Here is a 23,993-nt window from a genome sequence, read left to right on the forward strand (position 1 = left end):
AGTCACATACATAGCAAGAATGTGATCGCGGGCGTGTTTTCATACATTTTCGGGCTACGTTTGCATTCCTCGCCTTTGTGTGGTAAAGTGAAATGTTATATTCCATTGTGATTGAACAGGTGACGGCAATTTGTCGTATCATTTTTTTCCCCGCCAGCACAAGAGGTTACAATGTTTGCAGCAATCAGTGCCCGATTGTGGCAAATATTGAAGCTGCAAATCGAGAGCAAAGCACGATTTTACACCAAGTTAAATGCCGGGAAAAAATTGATTTTCCAGCGGAATGTATTTAAGCGCTCCTCGATCTCAACTACCCTCCAACCAGCCCCATCCACCCCCCCCCCCCCCATCCCTTCTCTTTGTTTCTGTCCTTTTCCCCCCATCTGACATTTATTGGTACACCGATTCATTTGTCGACTAAAGAGCTGGGTAAATATAGACATTATAATCCCTGCCAATGTAACTAAAAACCAATCTGTATGAGAAAAGCTACAGGTGCACGATTTTTCGTTCTCTCTCCACCTATCTATCTATCTTTCTTTCTCTCTCCGTTCTGTTTACAGATTTAGCGAAAAACAGAGAGACCGGGGAGAAAGATTTGTTTTATTAAGAGGAAAAATATGGAAAAGCTGCTGAAGTACGTCTATCTGAGAGCTTATCTTCACCATCCGAGTGTATCGCAATGCCAGCCGCGTGCCGCGGGTTAATAATTCGCCAATCTCGACGATGGCAAGTCGCGATCAGCGTCTGATTTCAAAAAGCAATAACCTTTATTTCCTCTTCTTGTCTTTGTCGGAAGGGAGATCCTGACAAAAGGTATAGACAGCGCTGAAACAAAGCTTCCCTCGTGGTACGGAATAAGTGGCCAAAACTGTGCATCAAACGCTGAGATTAGCACATTGATTATGTCTAGGATGCAACACTATAACTGTTACAAATTCCAGCTCACGACTTGCCATTTACCATGATTACGTATCATTCGTTGTCCGAAGTTGCATGTCACTCATACATAATTATTATCAGCACTTGCTCGCCTGCAATATCCATGCGCGAGTGGACATGCGAACATGTGTATATGCGCTGGTCTGTAACATCATAAAAACATGAAAACCTTCAAAACGTTCAGATGGCCTGATAATGGCTGAAGCATCGGTAAACACACACAGTGTACATCACACAGAGGCATATCTTAAGGTGTAAATGTTGATACGATTCTTCAATGGCGCCAGCACGTCCAGCGGAAGATATTTGCCGCCATTTTTTTTTCATGTAAGCCTACTTTGGAAAACGTGTATTCTGCCAAAGTGCACCCTTATTCTTTTGTTTGATTAGAACAACGTGAATTTGTCTTCGAGGAAACACTTTGTGTGGTTGACAAATAAACCAGATATTCTGTGGTGATTTTGTATAAAATGCAGTTTAATGTAACTATACACACGATCCCGAACATGGAAGATTGTCTTAAAGTGACTGGGATATCATGTATGTTATAGTAGTAGCCATTTTGCCGCGAATTTTCATGCACTTGTGTTGTCAGCGTGAATGCTCTCATGAGAAACAAAAAGGTAAATCCAAACATGGTATCACTGCCTTCTTACTCATAAAATAAATCCTTCCATCCTTTCCTTTGCTTGGCTCATCTTTGCTCATGTGTGAACGCTTTGCTTTGTAAGAGCACTATAGAAGTACAGAGCCATATCAGTCCCATAGCTTTGTGATCTTCCGTGAGTAAACGTATGTTAGTTAATGAGCCTTGCGTGCAAGAAAACAATATGATGCCATGCATAGGCATATCATGTGCGGTTCTAACATTTTATCACTACTTGTACTTCGGGGCATTAACTCCCGTTCTCTGTCAAATAGTGAGTACATATTGGTAAATGTCTCCCCAACAAACGTTTATTACATCCTGTCTTTTAGAGACAATTGCATTTGGTAAAGGACCTCGAAAAAATCGATCAGAAGTCTTTGTCTTTTACTTCGCAGTCTTTGACCTACCTCCCTGCATTGACATAGAACATCAATGAACACCTCCGCAAGTCTGGCCTACAGTTAGTTTATGAACGAAGATAGGCCCCACACTGTCATATCCGTGTAGGGTCTTAAAAAACGTACCTACTCTATGGTCTTTGACATAAGGTGTGGTGATTCCTATCAACTTTGCTTGGTCTAATTCACTATTCAGTGAATTTTGGATATTTTCATGTTCATAGATGCAGATCTAAGCTTAATCGATATCTATGGATATGTTTTAATATTAGACAGCAAACAGACCCTTGTAGGCCCTACCTTACAATGTTTGTTTGAGCTTCTTCTTAAAAGAGTGCGCGCAATGTTAAAACAAAGAAGAAAATAATCTCGCTCCTCGTTACCACAATCACCTGAGAAGGTCTATTCATCATTGTGCATCACATCATTATTCCGTAATCTTTTTCCCCTTTTGTCCCCTCTAGCTCTCTGTAAGTTTATAGATACAAAATATTACGCATTCATAATGATAGAAAAATAAATATTGAAGTCTTAGAGAACATCCGTCACACTTAAATCCAATGTTAAATCTCTGCGTGTCACATTAAAAATCTTGTCCATAAGTGTGTAAAATTTGTGTATACACGTATTTGGATCATTCGCACAGAAATGGTTAAACAACATCAGAGCTTGGTGCATGTCAGAGTTGCTCCCTGTAAATAGGGGATAAAAAGAAATGATTTGACTTTATTTTCAAGTAAATAGAAAAATGAAATGACAAGTTTAACATTAAACAATATCTATACACACCGGGTTATCTCCCACCCAACCGTCTCTCTCTCTCTCTCTCTCTCTCTCCCATCAGTGTTACAGTTTGGGCGTTTCCCTACATATCTTTTTTTTTCATGACTATAGGTCACTGGCGCATATGGTAAAAATAATTATTCGCTGCAATTTTCCGCTAGATGTAACTCGAAAACATTTTTTTATCTCTGTCTAAATCATCTTAATATTCTCTCCCTCATTCTCTCTTCCCCTGTGTTTATTTCCCTTTAATCTAAGTTACAACCCTTCCTAGCACCGTAAGAGTTTGCAACAAAGTCATCTTTTTCTCTTTATATAAAAGTTCTTAACATTACTGAACGATGAAAAGACGAACATTCAATATAAGATATGAAAACGAACTTAAGTAATCAGATCTGCGAGTAAAGCTCAGCACAGCTTTGCAGTCCGCATATTAACAGGCTATTAGTTTCGTTAAGCCGATTACATCCTTCGGTTACAATCGAAATTTTCCGTTAAGTTTTCTTCTATTATTTCACCGACTATCTCTAGGGATCGGATAATAACCATTTTGCTTTACAATTCAGTGGTAGAGAAAATGTGAAGAAAAATCAAATATGACGTTGCTGCATCACTTGTAAATTTCTTCAGCATCATTATCATCATCATTAGAATTAAACAGAGAAAGGGGCGAAGAGCCGAAAACATTCAACTTCATAATGACCGTGTTTGCCACGATCGTGTCAACAACCTTGCATGTATCAAAGTACCGTGATGAATTTAAGTTGAAACTATTGAAGTTTCACAACTATGAATCTTAGTGAAATACAACATTATCACGTAGGGGTTTTTCTGTCAATATTGTCTTGTGTATGTTTAATCAAAATAATACCAGGTAATAGTTAAACGTTATTCTTGTAATCTGTGTAATTCATACAAATTACAGCACTGATTTTAGCAACTGATTTTAGCAGTATTTGATAGCCTGTGACATTATATCCCTGAAATAGAACTTACCTAACACCAGTTTCCATGGTTACGGGGATTTCGACCAAAAATGTTATATGGATTTGCAATCCATAGATTAGTAATGCACGTATCTGTGCTTCAACTCTTTTATATCTGACCTCCCATTTCAGTATAAACGTTATTCACTTAATTCTTTTTGCTCAATTTTTTATCTTTTTCATTCTAGGTCTCTTGAACCGCGAAATGACGGAATTACTGAAGGATGGTCGCCTGAGTTACACCGACGTCTACCGAGCTCGGTTCGCCCAGCTTGAGAAGGACATGGTGGCCCTCGCCCCCGAGGACCTCCGGTGGTACAACGCCAAGGTTGGGCTCGCCATCCCGAACTTTGCTCCTTTCCGCTCGCCCTATTCGCTCATGCACGAAAAGGCGATAGCGAGAAGCAAGCTCCGCGATCACCGCCTCCACCACGGCAGCGCCGGCGCCGGGACAGGCGTCGGCGTCGGAGGCAGCGGAGGCATTCCGCTTTCACCGACGGGAGTCCGCATGCCCGATCGCCTGCAGCGATTCTCGCCGGAAGTCGACGAAGTGAGCGACGCAAAGCTGCTCGATTCGCCGCCGAATCACCAGCCGCACGGCACCTATAACTGCCTCGACTGCGGCAAGGTGTTCAGCACGCCGCACGGTCTCGAGGTCCATGTCAGGCGATCGCACAGCGGCAAGCGTCCCTTCGCCTGCGATATCTGCCACAAGACGTTCGGCCACGCCGTCAGCCTCAGTCAACATCGAGCCGTGCACTCGCAAGAGAGGTCGTTCGAGTGCAAACAGTGTGGGAAGACCTTCAAGCGGTCATCCACGTTGTCGACACACATGCTGATCCACTCGGACACGAGACCGTACCCGTGCCAGTACTGCGGCAAACGATTCCACCAGAAGTCGGACATGAAGAAGCACACATACATACACACAGGTAAGGAGAATGGAATGGATAAAACATCAATGAATGAATGAAAGAATGAATGAATGAATGAATGAATGAATGTAATAACGGACGGATGGCGATGGATGGATGAATCAATAGCTGCAAAATCTGTTTTCCATTTGTCAATTTGAACTTTCCACATTGTCTAAAATTGCAATTACCCTTGCTAGTCCACGCTCTGTAATGATACTGTCATACTTAAGTCGTAGTCGTAGCAAAACTGTGCGCCCTTATTCCTGGTGGTGATGTATATTACGATGGATTACAGTATGGACATTAATCCTTAAACTTAATCAGTAACATCTTGGACATCAGTCGTAGCTTATTACAATGTTTTCATTCACCATGTTCATAACACAATTGTCAGATTCGCAGAGACGTTGACTCAAATAGTGTGAAGCGATAAACACAATCGCACCGACTTGTTTACGCGCACTTGGAACCGTCTCATAAGTAATGGCCTTGTGAGATATATGCATGTAGGTTTATGATACGACGTGGCGTTTTCAGGAAGCCTTTTGAAAATCCTGTCAAAATACGGCATGTGTTTCAGTTTTCAACGCTACCGACAGTGTTATGAAAATGCGGGGGAAATGGGGCATAAGTCATCACTAACATCAGATTGGCAATAATGTGAGAGAAGTGAAAAATGAAATGGTGAGAGACAACTTCTGTTGTCCTACTGGATTCTATACCACATGTTGAGAGGGAAAGAAAAAGCGTCGTCGCCAAAACAATTTCTTGGGGCTTATTTCGACGAGCTTTTTATCCCGCGCCAGGCAATGACTGCGCTAAATCTGTTTCGATCGCTAAAAATCAATCTTTCATGAAGCAAACACAATTTATAACCCGGTAGTCTGATCGATCGTGGCTTCAAAACGTTATCGATCGATTCAAGAGGTCATAAAAGTTAAGAAAAAATAAGAGGGGGGAAAAAGGAGCTAAGCAGATTTGTAAATAAGCGAAATCTTAATCTGTTACTTGGACCGCGAGTAGAAAAAAAAATCTCCTTGTTGACAAGAGAGTTGTATCGATTCCTTCTGCGATTTCACCAAACGGAGATCGATAAATTCCTTGGCGCCAAAAAAGGTGATAAACTTTCCCTCACCCCGGCGCTATCTTTCTGTTTTCGTCCCCCTTAGCTGTTTTCGGCGTACACATGATTTCATTTTCTCATTTCCAACATTTACATTATTGTATGGCCTATATCTGTTCTTCTTTTTTTCTCAGTCTCAAAGCAGTTTGTCGGGCGTCAGTTAAGCATTTGCATCTAAACCTTTAAGATTATCATTATGCAACTCGCAACAGCAACCTTCAACACAACAACTTCCTTAATTTCTCCTCCCGTTTTGTTTGTTTGTTTGTTTGTTTTCATTTTTCAGTAAAGCTAGAATTGCGTACAAAGTCTTTTTGTACAACGTTCATTCCGGCGCTCGGCAACACTCTGACCTCACATCATATTTGTCTGCTTTCGTAATCGTGAACTAAACAAGTTTTGCACGATATCGATCTGTCAGGCTGTTTTCTTTCTCACGTGGAAAGAAACTTGTACGGAGAAGGGAAAAGAAATGCTAGTTTCTGTTTCATGTCCGTGTGTGTATATAAGTCTGTATGTGTGCGTGTTTCTTTGCGTGTTTGGAGTATATGCTGTGCAGTTCTCTCTCATCAATGCAAACCCTCTAAAATCCTTTTTCCGATATTATAAATCTCTCGTCTTCACAATGGTTCTTTTTGTCTCGGATCGATGTAAGCCCCTCGCCTCTCTCTAAACCCCTTTCACTCAGTACTACTTGTGGCGTAACAGGCCGATCAGTGAATACGGTTTATCGCAGCCAAATCTCATAGTAACTGTCAGAAATCGATCAGGCTTTCCCCTATTGACAGTAAAAGGGAGAAAAGAAAAAAATGCAGCTTTTCGCAGGTCCCTCAATTTCAATACACTGTCAGTCACCTGTGGGGGGCGCAGCGGCAAAACTCCCTATTAAAACAATCTTAAAAGAGCTTACGAATTATTGATCGTATGTTATTGTCGCAATTCGTCGCACCCCTTTCTGCAGATCCCTGCCTTTGCTGATGTGAGAAAGTGTAAGAATGATAATCCAACAAAACATTAACCTCTAACCTTTTGTCCCCCCCCCCCCCCCCCCCCGTCCTTCTTGGATGGGTCGGTAAAAGGGTAAATCTTATAGTAATCAGGGATGAGACGTGGGTAACGTGCAGCCGGTTCAAAACACGACAGATGCGTTATTCCCAGATTACAAAGGAACTTGTTGTCCCAACTTTAGACTTCAGACCTCATAACACGGGTCTAATCAGTACTTTGTCACTCTGGCCGTGCTGGTGCATTTGATCGGATTTTGTAGTCCGATTTAAGGATAATGACTACAACTTAGGAGATTGCAATAATCGCACCAGCAAAGCCGAAAGCATAAAAGAGGAGGAAAGGTTTTCTCTACCCGAGCTTTCAGAAGACTTAAAGTTAAAAACGTTGCGAAAATGCAGGCATAGAAATGTGTGGATCACTCAGATTAAACCTCTAGAAAGCTTCCACATAAAGTACAGAGATCCGTTTCCCCTTTTTGAAAAATGGTGGCGGCAAAACATCAAGAGAGCTCTGTAATTGAAAGTGAGAAATGATCATGGAAAAACCAGAGTAACTCAAGCTCCGTGTGTTGACGAACATGCCCAATGTCGCTTGGTCATTGTGGAGTTTACCCGCCAAAGAATTCTGACGTCCTCTATAACTACAAAACATTAGTTGTTGTATTTTTATTGCTAGTAATTCAGATTGTCATCCTTTAAATCAAATACAAATAGAGCCTGCACAGCATAAGTGTAATAGCCATTTGGGTTTACTTTTCTTTTTTTTATTTTTTCTCAACAAAGAAAGAGAATAACATAGACATTAAAGCAGTGCAAGCCATAGTTTAACAACTGTTGAAGCTGAGGAAAAACAAAAAAGAGTACGTATTGCGTGAATACATTATTGAGATGACAATATTGTGTCACCATATCATGAACACTGTGTGCTATTAGAGGCATGCGTCAAATTGCGTCTGAAAATAGTTTAGGTAAGCATTCAAACGCACAAACTTAAACAAACTGAAATCATCAGGTCAGAAGATGACAGAACATTTTAAGTCTTTTTTTTTATCTTTGTTGCCTTTTTACAGTTTGAGTTTTCTAGGAACATCTGTCATAGTGCACTTACATGGCTAAAGACAATGTGTACCCTCCGACAAAACCACGAGCAAACTGGCCATGTTATAGGAATTCAGCTTATCCATGTAAGCAACGGCATGGTCAGAGCGTGCGATCGCTGTACATGAAAACTCTGTCACCCTCAATCTTGAAATAGGATCATACCAGTAAAATTTACCAAATCACTTTTTTTGAGAGCCACCAAATCGTGATGGAAAAGAAAAAAGAACGTGGCAAGGTACCTTCAAGGAAATATTTTCAAGCCTGTGTGATAAAAGAGGGGGTAGGTGAAGAAAAAGGAAAAGAAAAAGGGCGCGCAATAAAATGTCGAAAATTATCTTGGCAGACGACCGAGGCCATACAGATCTTCGCGTGACTGGAAAGACAATCATATCAACAGTTATGTACTAGAAATAATGTATCTTTCTGCTGCTTAGCGATCTTCACCCATTCATTTACATCTGGCCTCCCTCCACTTTCGAAGCTAAGTGCTCAGCACACAATATCACGTAAGCGAATAAGGCAGGAAACAAAATCAAGCAGGCTGTCTTTGCGATTTTTTTTTACAACATCGAGTAACCCCCACCCCGTACAAAACACACACTTTCAACGTGATAGAATAAAAACAACTGCGACAAGCACAAGCATTTGTAGAACGTATGAAAGAGCCAATCGAGCCAGAATCTGGCGTGTCTTGGAAGATGACAATCCTTACGTCTCCTGAGAGATGTAAATACCCCGGTTACAAATCAGATTAGCGTATTATGATTGCGCGCGCTATTATTTTGAAAGAAAAGGGTAAACTTGTACGGGGAGAGTTCCAGAGCCCGAAATGGCTGCTGCTATTCAACCGTCAACCCCACCTTTTTTTCGCAGAACCATTGCAGCAGCGTTAGCTAGAATGGTGCGGATACATTTTTCTTCTTCTGATTCACCTTCTAAAGGCTAGTCTTCGGCGATTGCTAGCGTTATCCTTCCGTCTAACTCGGCCTTCCGTTTGGTTTGGCGCTCAAAGAACGATGACATTGTCCGTCTCAAAGATTACATAGCACAGGGATGCGCGCTGAATAAGCTCCAAATCATTAAAGCTCTCCAACCCCGTGTTTTTTTTTTTCTGCTGTTGTTGTTCAGAATTTCGTCTCACAGAAAAGTGCTTTCAATAAAATGATAACGTTTCGCAAATCCCTTAAGAGGATTGACGTTTGGGGATGAAATTACGCTGAAATGAATTTGAGCAAGGGTTACGTCCAAACTGTCAAAAGAGCAGAGAATTCTTCATCGAAATTTGAACATGTTTTCTAAATGATGTGATAACATACAAACACGGCTGAGAAGTGTGCACTTAAATTTCTGGTCTAAAAACATCTATTACATGCGATGCCCAACCAATCTGTTGAAAAGTGCATCCCTTCTGAAATGACTGATACCGGTTTACCGCTTAGGTATTTCGGCTGATTTGCTTTTCGAAAGTATGATTTATTAGAATTCCTCCATCGACTCTGCTCAGTCGCTAACCCGACATCATAATTATGTGAATCTGAATAAATTAAACTATACTGCATGAATACGTAACGAATCTTCCGCACGCTTTTCTCCGAACGAGCGAGTTCATAGACCGAAAAGAAGAAAAAAAATAAAAAATAAAAAGATTACAATTGTCCGGACAAAACAAGCTATTATGCGAGTAATCAGAATTTATGAATAAATGATTGTGAGCTGTAGGATGAGTAGGGCACAGGACAATTAGAGTATTGTCGCTTGGAAAGCTATACGCGAAGATGCGGACAACCCTGCTTCAACCAATATTGTAAATTGATTTCATTGTTCGGCCAAATATTGTTAAGCGTAAGTGTTGGGATAGTGGCGTGCGCATAAACTCGCGCGAGTCACCAGATAACAATATTGTTCAAAATGCAAGCAATTCACCACATTTCATAATTGTGAAGTCAATTCGTCGCCGAATTGGATTTTCCCCTCTTCTTCTCCTCAGAAAATGACAAACCTGGTGTAATATCTTATTGTAATTTATCACCAAGTCCCATTTGTATACCGGAGTAGCATTAATTTGATTTACAACTGGCATAGAATGAATGAAAAAAAAAATGCAGGGCAGGATTTTGATGATGATGAAAGTATATGTAACTATCCAAAAATCAATATCCTTGTTCAGATCCTATTGGATGACCAATCACATTGAGATTTGGTCAATAACAATCCCTTTCCCATCCCTGCCGTGTGAAACTGTCAATAACACGCTTGCGCTTGCATTGTCAGAATGTCATGTCAGAAAAAAAGGAAAATGTGACACAAACAAAAAACGAAACGAAACGACGCAAACAAAACGAAACATCGATGATGGATGGATTGCTGCGAATGAAACGGTGTTTTGATCGAGACTGTCACGTGACGTGCAATCAACTCGTGAATAATACATCCTCTTTCAACCAATCAATAAAAAGATGCCGCGGGCATCGAATGTGGTCAATAGGTGTGGCATCTACTTCATAATCATAATGTGTGGTTTGAGCCTGTCTAATTCAATACAAAAGACATGAGAACAGAAGATGCCAGAAATATAAAAGCGACAATCAGATAACTATTTAGGATAGGTGTGCGCGTAGTGTGACGGGGTGGGGGAGGAAAATAACACTCTTACGTAAGCTTCTAAATCATTGCAGCGCTGGAGGTTTTGTTTGTGCGCGTTCGTGCATGTATGCGATAGTATAATGGGGTTTGATTACTTGCGTGTGCGTTTGTTTGTTGTTTTGTATGTCAACCGAGGACTCGCAGAAAGAAAACATCACGGCATACATTAACATTCAACCACTGATAGCAGGATGACTTCTGTACCCATGGTAAAGAAACCAGATTTGTTGTAGCATGTTACGACAAAACTTTCTCGCTGTCTTTATTTTGAATCTGAGACGCGTGCGCGAGTATCGCTCATCTGTAGGTTTGGTGGCAAATCTTGGAATAAACATGGTAAATACACTAGATTTTGGAAACACGGACATGACGCACGAGTTTTCTGCTTTATTATTAATTATGAGAAATGGCTAATTTCTGCAGACGCACTCATCAGCAAAGGATAACGGTGACTATTCTCATTGACACTCGCGGCGCTGGCTATAGACTGTGATGGTATAGCGTTGTTGACGTGACATAACAAGAGATGAAGCTTGCCAAGTTACGGCTGAATGTTTGCATGTAGTGATCATCACCAATGATATGGATAAATCAATGACAAATCTTAAGTTACGAAGGACAGCGAAATAATGTGCATTCTGTTTTTCTTATTTCTCTTCTGTTGCGTCTGTACACAATGACATTGTTTTCAGTATGCAATCTTTTATAATGTTGTCAAATTACATAAGGCAAGACTTCCGCCATTTTGTCTCCAGAATTTGACCTTTTCGATGACATAGTACTTGTAAGTGCATAGACACAGTACTCTGTCATTCAGTGTGTGAATGCCGTGATAGGGTCGTAAAATATATGTGGAGTGCTTAAATCAATAAGCGAACAGTGAATTGCTTTACCCAGCATAAATCGAAGCCGTACCAGTATATTTCTATTGTTCTCAGTCACACGTCGTCTGGTGTTCTTCTCTTTCTTCGTTTTTTTCTCTCAGCGAAATATGTCACCACAAAATTATATTACGCACAATAAGCCCTAGTACCACTTGAGCAGCGCCACGACCCAACAAATTGTTCACAGAGTGAATGTTTTAGAAAACAAGATTTGTGCTCAGAGCAATTTAGAGATTGTTAACGCGCCGCGCGCGAAAGTTTTCTCCATCAATTTCCAGTGCATGATTACGCACGAGCGCTAGTTTCAGGCACGAACTGCCTATCGCGCGCCGAGCATGGGGTTCCGTTCGCTGGAAAACAAAGCGGGCACCCAACAATTGCGTACATGTCCCGCAACACTCGTCTGGAATTAACGCCCAAGATGTTGTAAGCTTGGATTGCACTCAAGAAAATAATCAATGTTAGCTTTTGGAGGAAAGTGATTATCTCGTCGCGTTGGAGCTGTAAATGACATGACTTTTGTGCCAGGCACGCTGGGTGATGAAAGGAATGCAATAAAGTGGAAAGCTGTCTCAAATCGAACACATGGAGGTGTTTTATTCCGGCGTCTCTCTTTTATTATTTATTTTTTCTTCTTCATAGCCAAACTCCCATGATTTCATGACATGTGCATTGATACAACCAGCGAGAGATTTTTAACTCGCCAAAGATTTGCTCAGAAGAAGTACGCGTGCTTTTCTTATCTCGGCAGAGGGTTACCCATATTATGCTGAGGTCTCTCCCGTAAAGATTTAAAGACTAAAATAGATATTGTTTTTTTTTTTAATCAGACAACGTGAGAAAGGCTCCAAGAAGCCAACCTGACAGAATACAGCACAGACGGGAATAAATACTAAGCTCTTCCTGTCGACAGTTAACAAGAAAACGCCCCCTTTGTCGTATTAATGATAGTATGTGAAATGTATCTCTTGAATTGAAATCAAAGTCTTTACTTCTAACTGTCTACAACTGGATCCTTTGCTATATGATATATACGGGGGGGGGGGGGGGAGCCACTCACCGACAAAAAAAACACCAACTTTTTAGGGCGACACTAGCCAATCAACGGCCATTTTCTTCCGGCAAATAATGCAACTGTGCCCCTATCCCTTGTTCAATCTCTGCAGTCAAATGCATTTATTCTCATACAATACATTGTTTTGTTCATCTCACCGCAAGAAGCAAATCAGATCTCGCATTTCAGTCAGTGTTTCAAACTGAAACAGAATCGCTAAACTCTATGACATAACACTGTGCTATTGAAGGAGCTTAGTATCTTTATATGAACGCTGTGGGATATACTCTATCTCACTCTGATAGGTGGCCGGATAGAATAGATTTCAGTGGTTGCGTCAGAGTCGGTGGAAGACGAAATCTGTGGGTTCGTCTTCGGACAAAGAAGGTGATTTAAGAGGAACTATTAGGCGATTTCCTAAAAGAGATGTCTCTTTTTATTTCCCACAAATAGAAACCAATGACTCAGGGAAAGGAATCTTGTACGGGTAAAAGTAAACAACCGATGCTTTCAAAATACACACAAGGAAGAATAGGAGAGAGAGCTTATGGTTAGATACCGCTGCTTCCGGAAAGATGAATTTTCTTAAAGTGAATTAAATTCAGATCGTGTGATTTGAAATTTACACCAGGCCTATATGTATCGGAATAGGTTTTAGAATAATGTTATGAAATATAGGCATGTACACAAGGACCTACATAATCATTATATTAAATGACTCATGAAACATTGTTATAAAATTATGTGCATTTATGGCAGTGGAATGATCATTGCTTTCTGAATTGGAATATGCAATAATGATGAAATGGAGATATGAATGACAATTTACGACAATCAATGGTAAATTTGATGTCATAGGAAAACAAAGAGAAAGTTAAGGAAGAGATTGCGAAACGCGTGTCTGCTGAACTTCGTGAAAGCGCAAGGGTCTCGCATCTCAAATATCAAGAAAAATGATGAAAAAATGAGATCGAGGGTTGCTTTGATTCTTCTGTGTACTATAAAACCTAAGTATGGGTGGGAAAAGTATTTCCACTCCCCACACATCACGGCCGTAGGGTGAACGACACCCCAACTCCATTAGCCGATGTCACGTCGTGTACAGGGGGAGAGAATTGTTTGGATATTTTATGACTATTTGAAAGAATAATTATCCCGGCCAGATGTGGCTCCCTCCCCTTGTCGCATCAAGCACTCTGTCGATCTGATGACATCAAACTAGATAGGAAAGAGCCAAACTACTAAAACGCAATACAAGCGAAAAGATTGAATAGATTTCTCTTCTTTAAACAGGAGCAAATCGTTATCTGTGTAAGGGTAATGTCCTGGGTGTGTGAGAATCTCTTGAACTCTCCTGTAATAAGAAGAGCCATCTCAAAATGACACTAGCAATACACGTTTTGAAACAAGTTGCCGATGGTAATCACGGAGTTAATGTACTGAAGCAGACCACGATTTCTCTTTGTTTGTGCCTTTAATATGGAAACGCTGATTATGACGTCATATCGGGAATATCGGGTTGATCGCCTGTCACTGGTGACCTGTCGTCTGCCAAAGTAATCGTATAGACGTGGAGGTAATGGCCGAGCTCAAGTGGCTCATCCAAATAAATTGGGGGCGATCTTCATGGTCCATCGATGTCTTGTCAGTATAGGAGGACACTGCCCATGCAGGGTGGACTTTAAGCGCGAAAATGAAGATCTTACAAGAGGCGACTTTCTATGAAGTGTGTGATAGGTAAACGCAATGGGCTTTGGCACTCTCGGGTGAGAAATTGGACTTGTCGAGACTCACAGAAAAAAAAAGAGATACTTGGTAATCATGGTCTTGATGGTGTGGGGATGAGGATTTCTGGCAAGGAAGGCTTGTCGTTACGGATTATTTGTGAAGAAACAGGTCAAAGCTGGTGAATCTCACAGTTTTTCACCCAGGCCCATTCCCGCGCTTAAGTGGGTCGCAGGCGATACATGACCGTTTGCAATCAGGCGAACACGCAACAACGCTGTTAGATGGTTGGTGTCATCAAAGGGGGTATGATGGTGTGAAAAGATCCCCGCACATACACAAAATATGAATTTAGAAGAAAAAAAAGAGAGAAAGAAGATTAAGAAGAAGAAGAAGGAAAGGCGAAGAAGGTAGCAATGACAGTGATAGTGAAGAAGGTCCGAAAGCGAGGTCAAGTGTGCGTAACAAGAGTTGTTGACTTGTCCTCGCACCCAGCTCCCCCCCCCCCCCCCTCATCTCCGCGAAACGATTATGGATTTCGTCACTTATCGTAGTGAGAAAGCAAATATGAGGTTTCATGTACTTTGGCGCGGAGGAGGCGATCAGACCGAATACAGTAGTGAGAGTAGCCAGTGCTGGAGTGTACCGCCGGCTGTGTGTATCTTGGGAGAGCGGGGAGAGGCAGTGTCGGGGGGCAATCTTAGAAACGATTTGGAGGTGATTAGTTGGTGCAAAGAGGGATGAGAGAGGGGGATACCAGCCCATGTTGACAGGATGATGCGCCTTGTAGCTTGATGGACCCGACTCCTTCCTCGGTTTCGCAGAGAGGTGTGGGTGGTTGTAATAGCATTATTAACTTTGACATTCAGAATTCGGCAAAATGGCACAGGGTGTGAGGCTTTCAAAGGATGAGATCGGTGGGTGTGTAATTGAGATGGGTTTCAGAAAGATCATGGTCGCTCTACATTTGGTACAGACAAACAAACTAGGCCTACACAACTATTTTTTTACATCCATCAGGGAATTCTGCGCTGGACAATGATTCAGCGTCATAAAATCGCTCATTATCGTTAGTGATTGTTAATCACGAAAATCGCGATTTATACCAAGCGCGCATATTTTGCGGCATATTTGCTTCCCTCTATCGTTGAGTTTAAAATTGTGCGCCAAGTTTGCAGCCCAAAGCATTCCGTCACGCAATACGAGACGCACGCCGAGTGTTCCCTCGCAACTTCAATAACAGGACTGGTATTCATTACACGCCACTCTTCACAAACACAAGGGTTCTCCACTATAGACAGCTACTTCATACACTCGCCAAGTGGTACTTGGTAAGATAACACACCCTCGTTCCTTTAGTTCTCACTGCAGAAATTCACAGGTATTATTATTACCATATCTGGTGCAACAGTTCAAAATAAACACAAAACAATAAATACACGAAATATTCACGATGTTTATACTGTGTCCTATATAATATATTGATTTCTTTCTTCTTCTTTTTTTTTTTGGGGGGGGGGCAGCTGATGCTATTTTTGACTACCTGTGGCGTCTATGGCAAACTATTCCAAAAAATTCGCATTTCTTTTTCTGGCTTCATATATATCAGCAAGCAGACAACTTAAAGCACAGAACAGATCACAACAATAATCAAATAGGAAAATCAGAACAAGAAAAAACAATGCATCTCTGATTGGCTCACTGCCGGAATACAAAGAAATTGTGGATGTATTATATAGCCCCGTTTCCTTGATGGAAATCCAGCGGTATAATACTACCACCTACCCCCGCCGACACAGCCCAGCAGCAATTGCGGTTGACGCAGGAGTCTCGTCTCATATTATCCTGGTGGGTGATGGTTCTTTAACCCTTTGCTTGCCACATTATTATTACCTGCCCATATTCTAGTAGGGGTGTGTGTGAGATTTGTCCATCCTGGACTGAATGGCAAAGAAAGGGTTTAATGCTGGAGGATGAATGTAATGTAGGGCAAGCTTGAAACGCAGGTGAAGGAAGTAGCGGGTTTCTTCTGGATTAAAGGTGCTAACTGCAGCATAGTTTCCCCCAAGCATATGCTTTAATTTCGGAAGGGAATTGGAACAGAGATTCCCGATGATCCCCCTCCCCTCCACACAGAATGGCTTGAGATATGGTAAGAGATATTATTTGAAAACAATCCGAGTTTCACGTTCACCACAATCACAATTAGCTTCTACCAGCACTGATCTTCCCATGTGGGCAGGAACTTGCAGAAATGACGTCACGCATCGATCAAGATGAATCTCTGAACGAAAACAACCATACTAATAATGAACAATAAAGACACCCTTTAAAGTTATTCATACACATTTGATTATTGACTATGACCACAATCATATAAAAAAAAAATGAGATAGGATCCACTTCGAATGTTCCAGAACAAGACATCCCGGCTTTAAGGGCGATATTTCTGTTTGCGCTAGTCATTAGACCCTCATCTTTCTCGATTTTGTCTTTTTCCTTTTCTCGTCGCTCGAAATTCGACTCGACCTATCCGCCCGTCTATGCCCCGGCCTCGCGATTCCAAGACACCCAGCCTAACAACCTCCCGCGACCCCAGCCCCACCTCTTTTCGAATGGTATTAAGAAAATAAATAACGACCTATATTCGTACGTCCGAGTTCCGCTCCCCTACATTTTTGCTCTTCCTGAAATCTGATAGGCGAATAAATACTTTCCAATCAGAGCACATTTTGAGGTACATTCAAGCCATCAATCATTTTTAGTATTGCTGCCACCTTCCGATTCACGGAGACTGCGCGGTAAACCAACCCCTTCCACGTTCGCTGCCATTTTTACTGTTGGTTCATAATGTTATTACTTCTGTTGGTATTAATCTGTGTTTGTAAGTTGGGCTGTTTTTATTTTGGTTCGTATAGTATACGCAGTAATGTATTCAGCTTGAAGGAATGATCTTCAGTAGATAGCGGTATTCAAAGTCCATGGAAGCAGGTACGACACAAAGATCAGAAATATGCAAGATATCCTGCCTGTTTGAGTTTATACGGCGCCACTATAATCCCTTTTCACATTCATCATCTATAGTATAATTTCATGTGATTTCTAATTTTGTCGTTCCCCTAAAAGAAAACAAAACAAAAACACATTCAAAAATGGTCTCTACGCACAGAATGAGTAGATAGCAATATACAAAGCCAATAGAAAGAAGACATCAAAATCATGTGAGTCAGTGTGGTTAGAGAAGAAGAACGCCAACATAATAAGTATATGATGGTCAAATTGAAATACACTGACCGGCCAAGCATAGCTGAGAGGGTCTGCGGCCGAATCTGCGAGGATCATTTCTGCTTACCGGTGGCCCTCCGCATATCTATCGGGAAGAAATACGACACAGCGACTTGGACACGAGACCGCAGCTTTCTCCACCCTGAGAATATTAATTGGTGATTAAAATTTAACGCGATTTCTGCCCGACAACTGCCTCTTGCGAGCAATCGGCGAATCGGTTTTAAAAAAAAAGAGTAAAAAGGAAGGAAAGGAATTAGAAGGGGAAGAAGGGAAAGAGAGGGAAAAGGAAATAGCAGGAATCCGACTTAAGTAGTGTCTTTAGAGCCTCTGGAGACCGAGCGTGGTAAAATGATTATAGCGAAGGGCCTCCGCTTTATGTGTGTGTGATTCGCCGAGGAATGATACAGCAGTAATGAACGCAGCTTTATTACTGCGGACTGCATTACAGCAAGAGTGTCACCCAAGCTATGAGTGGAAATGCTTGTATGCTTCTTTTCCTTGACCTTAAATAGTGAAGTTTAGTAAATTTCGAGGACACTGCTGGCAAATGTATATGAAAACATGATGATGATTCAGATTGTGATTCAAATTCTGAGCTGATATTGATGATTTTTTTTCTGGATTTGATGTGGTCACTAAAAGATGGTGATTTCTATAATCCCTCTTCCTTCCCTCTCTATCTCTTCCTATAACTTTCCCACTCTCTCTCTATCTGTCTTTCTGTAATCCCTGTGGTCCGAGATTCATTGCGGCGTGCGATCACCCGCTCGATTATGGCATCGAGTTGAGCTCGGCGCCCCATCATGGAGCTGTCGACCGGGCAACGATGACTTAATCCGCCACCACGAGCCGGCCGCGATTTCACGCCCCGTGCCCAGTCGTGCATAGCCGGGCGTCAGCCGTGTCAATACACCCCCATAATACAACACACAGTGCTTCCTCTTTTTCGTCCTCCTCATCGTCACGACAAATCCCAAACCAAGCCGACGCAATTTTCGTTTTCGACCCCTGCTTGTCATCAAACCGACACACACACACACACTCACACACACACGAAGAAACTCGACTATAATGCACCCGAATTGTATGTACACACAAAGGGGTGCCCCCTTCCTTCTCCCCCCCCCCCCCCCTCCCAATCGCAATCAAGCAAAACACTTACTTGCGCATCATTTTAACACCAGTCGGCGCTGGTCGGGGAATGAACGGTTCGCTGTACTTTAAAGAAGACGGGTGTAAGTTTGTGGAACACTTATTTCGCGCGAGTGAGACGGAATTTTATGAATTTTTGAATAGCGAGCGCGCGTCGACGAAAGCGCACTCACGTGCGGCGAATGGACAATGATTGGGCTAGGGTAATTTGCGCGCTCCCGCGAGAGCGATAAAATATGATGTCTTCATCCCAAAGATGGCGGGAAAAAGGGACGTGGACTTTATTTTGCTGCTGTCTGTCTCCCGTTTAAAATTCTGACTATTGAATCTGCGTGTTAGAGCGAACAAGAGATCCGAGGATCTTGATTGCACGGTGGAAAGATTTGTCCTTAAGTGCTTTGTATTTCCAGCCGCAGGGTTGTTTTACAGCCAGAAGCGAACAGATTGCGAGCATTTTAATGATACCTCGTTTAAAGAGAAATGCGTGTATGACCTTAAAGAAAAAAAGAAAGAAATAGACATCGCATCATTGAGATGATTTCATTACGGAAATCGTCGTAACAGGTCATGCCAGCTGTAGCGTGAAATAGGCATTCTCATTTCAATTTTTCGCGAACGCGTCACAACAAACACTTCTTTCCCCTCCCCTCATAGACACACATGCACTCACAAATATTATGAGACCATCTTATGTGGATAATGGCAAATGATGTTTTCAAAAGATTATCTAGGCCATAACATCTTAAAAGAAATAGCAATATGCACTTTGATGTAAGCTATATGACTTGTCTTCCGTACAAGAGCTCTTTTGTTTGATTTTCATGACCCTTTACACCCAATCTTTATACATCTCGTTTCTTCTTGTTTTTTCTTTCCCTTTCTACAGGCGAAAAGCCGCACAAGTGTCTGGTGTGTGGAAAGGCCTTCAGTCAGTCTTCTAACCTGATCACGCACAGTCGCAAGCACACGGGCTACAAACCCTTCGGCTGTAAGATATGTGGGCGGGCCTTCCAGCGGAAAGTCGACCTGCGACGGCACTTTGAGACGCAGCATCCCGAACACGAAAAGATGCTCAACGTACACTCACCATTGAGCCCCCGCCGGGCCAACCCGCAGACTATGGCCACGACACCCATCGCCGTCCCCCGCACCACGGCACGTCACCGATACACGCGGGTTTACCCATGATGGCTATTTGAAAAGTGGGACAACAGCGAGTAACTCTTTCATATCTTGAGAGGCTGGGGGAATCTAACGCCACTTTACATTGCTCAATCTGTCTGATTGAGTAGATGTTAACCTCCTAGTGGCAGGTATGCGGCAGATGATGATACTTGTCACCTGGCAACGGGTCAGATGCCATGATGCCCAAAGACGGTGCAGGGCGACGACTAACGCGCTATGTTCACATCTTCATCGGATCGGACTCGGATCGGACTCGGGGGCCGCCTGTGCATTGCGACGGTTGAAATCCGATCGCAGTCGCGTCGTCACTCTCAACGGCCAACGCAGTCGCTTTGCTCAGCAAGGCTTAATGAACTCAACCACGTCTTCTTCTTTTTTCTGCCGACATCATCGCTTACGACGGGACTTGTTCGATGTCATCGTCATGGTGGTGAAAACCGGCAGCACACAAAATGAAGCAGATAATCATGGAGTGTGTTTTGACACCGTGACACGTACATACAACAGACAGTGAAGCTCTTAGGCGCCAAAAAGAAATCATAAATACAAGCTTCATATCAAAGCATGACTATAAAGCACACATTGTATTTTCCCTCTCTCTCTGTCTCTTTATCTATCGCTGTCTTGCGATGTCACAGAAAGCGCGAGAGCCTAGCTTTGTAATAATCTTTGATTTGTGCCCTCCCGAGTTGTTCTATAGTCCACAATCCATCCGTAAAAAGGGTTATATTCCTGAATTACTTATAATCTGTTCGACGAAAGTAATCATGTAATGATGTTGTTATTAAATGGTTAGGTAGTAACGAACCATAGTATAGTTGTAATGGCAACAACTTACGACTCAGTCTGCATTAAATAATGCTTGATGATTTCTTCAGCGGTGTGCTGCATAAATCATTGTTTCACCCCCCCCCCCCCCTCCAATCGCATGCAGGATTTTCACAGTCGAGTAATCGCCCCGAGACACACATAATAATACCTACAAAAACGAGGTTACGAAACGAAAATTGATTTACGTACAAGAAACTTCACTCTGCTTGAAATATCTGTTTTGTGCAATATTTCCTTTCGAAATTGCTTTACCTTTCCTTGTGCTAAATGTGTTTGTACAGACACATGTGTTTCCTTTTTTCTGCATATTCAAAACTTTTCATAATATGACCACGTGACTTCTGTAATTAAATTGTTTTAATGGCAAAGTTTTCCATATCATTTTGCTGGTGGCACATTTATTAACCAATCGCACTTTCATTTGTATCGCAATAACGCTGATTGAATTTACTGTACATCTGTATACGTCAATTTCATTTCGCGTGCTACTGGCCGATTGAGTGCAACTGATTTTTTTTTTCTTTTTAAAATCTTGAGTTTATCTGTGGCTGAGGAATGGACAAATAGTTATTCCTCTGCTTGTCAACAATTTTGAATGAGGCGCAAAGAAAAATGTTCCAAGGATTGCGTGACAGTCAATGCGAATTGGCGACAGGTTTTATTCTATATTGTTTTTCCTTTAACAATACACTGTAATACTTAAATTGATTGTATGCAGCTAATGTATAGTCCACATAGTTGTGTTCTTTTATTTTTTAATTTTGCTTTCTAATTATCATTTTAATCCGACCTGCTGTGTAAATTGTGTTCATTAATCATTTTCTGTTTTACATTCATAATTATTTTGATATAATTCACATTCTTCATTGAAAGTATACGACAAGTGAGACATTTCCAGGCGACACGAATGCAATCAAGTGGCATTGATCTTTAAAAGTGGCTAAGCAGGCCTATCTTGAAAGAAGCTCACACACACACTTGGCAAATGTTTTGCCTTGTCGTCCCCAACAAGAAATCATGACATAACCTAAAAACATCTATTTCAATATTCATCAATTCCACAGTTAACATGCATGGTTAAACTACGTGCAATCCCTCATCGGGGACAACAAATGACCTCGTTGTCCGTATATCCGATTAGTACATGCAATAATTGTGCAATACTGCATACACCTATACTTTGTCACTACACTATATCAACACTTAATACATTCCAGTGCGTCGTGTAATATACTTGAATATTTCCGGGCCGAATGGCAGGACAGAATTCTTTCATTTCCTACCTCATTCTGTGCGGCGTTACCTGAGAATATGGCATATCCATTCTTACAAAGCTATGAAAGAGAAGCAAAATACACTAACGAACAAAGAATCAAATTTATCTGTGCTATTACACTCTAAAAAGAATGAAATGGTATAAATCAGCATTTTAAATTTCACTGCTCAAAACTCTTTTTTTTTTATAAATGGTAAATTCAACACTCAAAATGTTGGATTTACCATTTCTGAAATAGTAATTCAACATTTTGCTCGTTAGATTCAACATTTTGAATGTTGAATACAAAATGTAACTAAAAAGTTGGTGGAGTAACTACATTCAGAATGTTGATTTACCATTTCATTTTAAGAGTATTCCTTTCACATTCCAACTTGAATCATTTCCCGTTAAAAAAAAAAAGTCTGGAGGGGTATACACGTAAGTATATATCATCAAGTGCAAACACTATTATGATAAGCCATCAGGGTACAAAAAACAAAAACAAAAATAAAAGCAAAAAAAAAAAACGCCGCCCACAGCGATTCCAAGCACTATTTATTTACTTCCGGTGTTTTCTGGTGTAGCAAATGTACAATATTTTTAAGTTTGCCGAATTTCTCACCCTGACATCTGGTCGCTTGAATAACATTGTGTGTTCGAATTGATTGTAGAGTTTGGAGCAAACAAACATGGATTTTGAATCTGACTCCTTGGACAATGTGTGTACATATTGTTTGATATTGTATCTTATTTGCTTGCAGAGAACAGATGTGTGATTACAATAAACAGACGAAAAAAATGACTACATTTGATTCCCTTGCTTTGTTTCTTTCATGACGGTTAGACGATGAATAATAAATGGTATGTCATTAAAGTGTAAACACTGCATGTTCTTCGCGATGTTTTGAACTGAGAGTGAAATGCAGTTGGTTGCGCGATTGATGTTAATTCTGCCGATAATTATATAAATAGTTCATGATCTTGCTTGCACTCTACTAAATTATAATACACGAAAATGCAAAATTAGCCCAAATAAAGATTCACGAAGGCCGAAGAATGAGGTGAAATAGAATTGCGAGAGGGCGAATTATACGCTCTGGAGTGTATATTGGCTAGAATAGTGCATAAAAGTACATGTGTTACTTGTTATGATACATAAAGCGTATTATGGTTTGTCTGGGATGGGGGAATTCCTCATGTTAAGATAAAAAAAAGGACAGTTTGCTATCGTGAACAACGTGTATAATCTATAATCTACATGTATAATAATAATAATAATAATAATAATAATAATAATAATAATAATAATAATAATAATAATAATAATAATAATAATAATAATAAATAATAATATATATATGTATATATATACATATATATATATATATATATATATATATATATATATATATATATGTGTGTGTGTGTGTGTGTGTGTGTGTGTGTGTGTGTGTGTGTGTGTGTGTGTGTATGCAACGCAATGCTGCCGGCTTAAGAAATAATAATGTACTGTTCATTCGTGACAATGCATAATTTATCATGACGTCAACAACATGTCGAGCATGTATAGCAAATATGCATACAGTCACTGTGTGTCTAGGTTACTGCACGGAATGTTGCGTGTCTCATTGGGGGAAAGACAACTGAATAGGAATACTGGAGTATATAAGTTGCTTCTGCAACGAAAAGTAAATAAATCATATCAGAAAAAATAACACGGCAGTATGGAACACCAACATCGGAAATTTAGGAGAACTAAATATGCACATACTCAACAGTTTTCATCCAGTTAAGCACAGACACACACAGACACACACACACATACACACAAAATAAAAAACATACACACGCACAATCGCGGAAGTCCTGGCGCACACACGATCTCACGCGTGTAAACACATTTATGTCATTCATTATCATCAACGCAGTCGTAGATGCGCCTTTCAATGTGGACTATCCTCGTGTGCATTTGGCCTCAATGTACGAACAAGCTACAACAAGAAAGGCTAATTTCTGAACGAATAGCATTTGCATCTATTCGTCTTCCACCTACATATTTAACTTTTC

At 41.0% G+C, this 23,993-nt stretch overlaps 1 protein-coding gene across 1 annotated transcript in view; it reads left to right on the forward strand.

Moving 5' to 3' along the window:
- LOC139741272 (uncharacterized) overlaps positions 1 to 19,840 on the forward strand; it is a 41,808-nt gene extending 21,968 nt beyond the window's left edge. Inside the window, exons 3-4 of the mRNA XM_071651868.1 lie at positions 3,947 to 4,690; positions 19,539 to 19,840. Of these exons, the coding sequence (XP_071507969.1) occupies positions 3,947 to 4,690; positions 19,539 to 19,840 (1,046 nt within the window). The remainder of the gene's footprint in view (positions 1 to 3,946; positions 4,691 to 19,538) is intronic.
- Positions 19,841 to 23,993: the final 4,153 nt, after the last annotated feature.

Source organism: Diadema antillarum, unplaced genomic scaffold, assembly GCF_040938485.1.
Source record: "Diadema antillarum isolate AM-2024a unplaced genomic scaffold, OU_Dant_1.0 seq00000912_RagTag, whole genome shotgun sequence".
NCBI lineage: Eukaryota > Metazoa > Echinodermata > Echinoidea > Diadematoida > Diadematidae > Diadema > Diadema antillarum.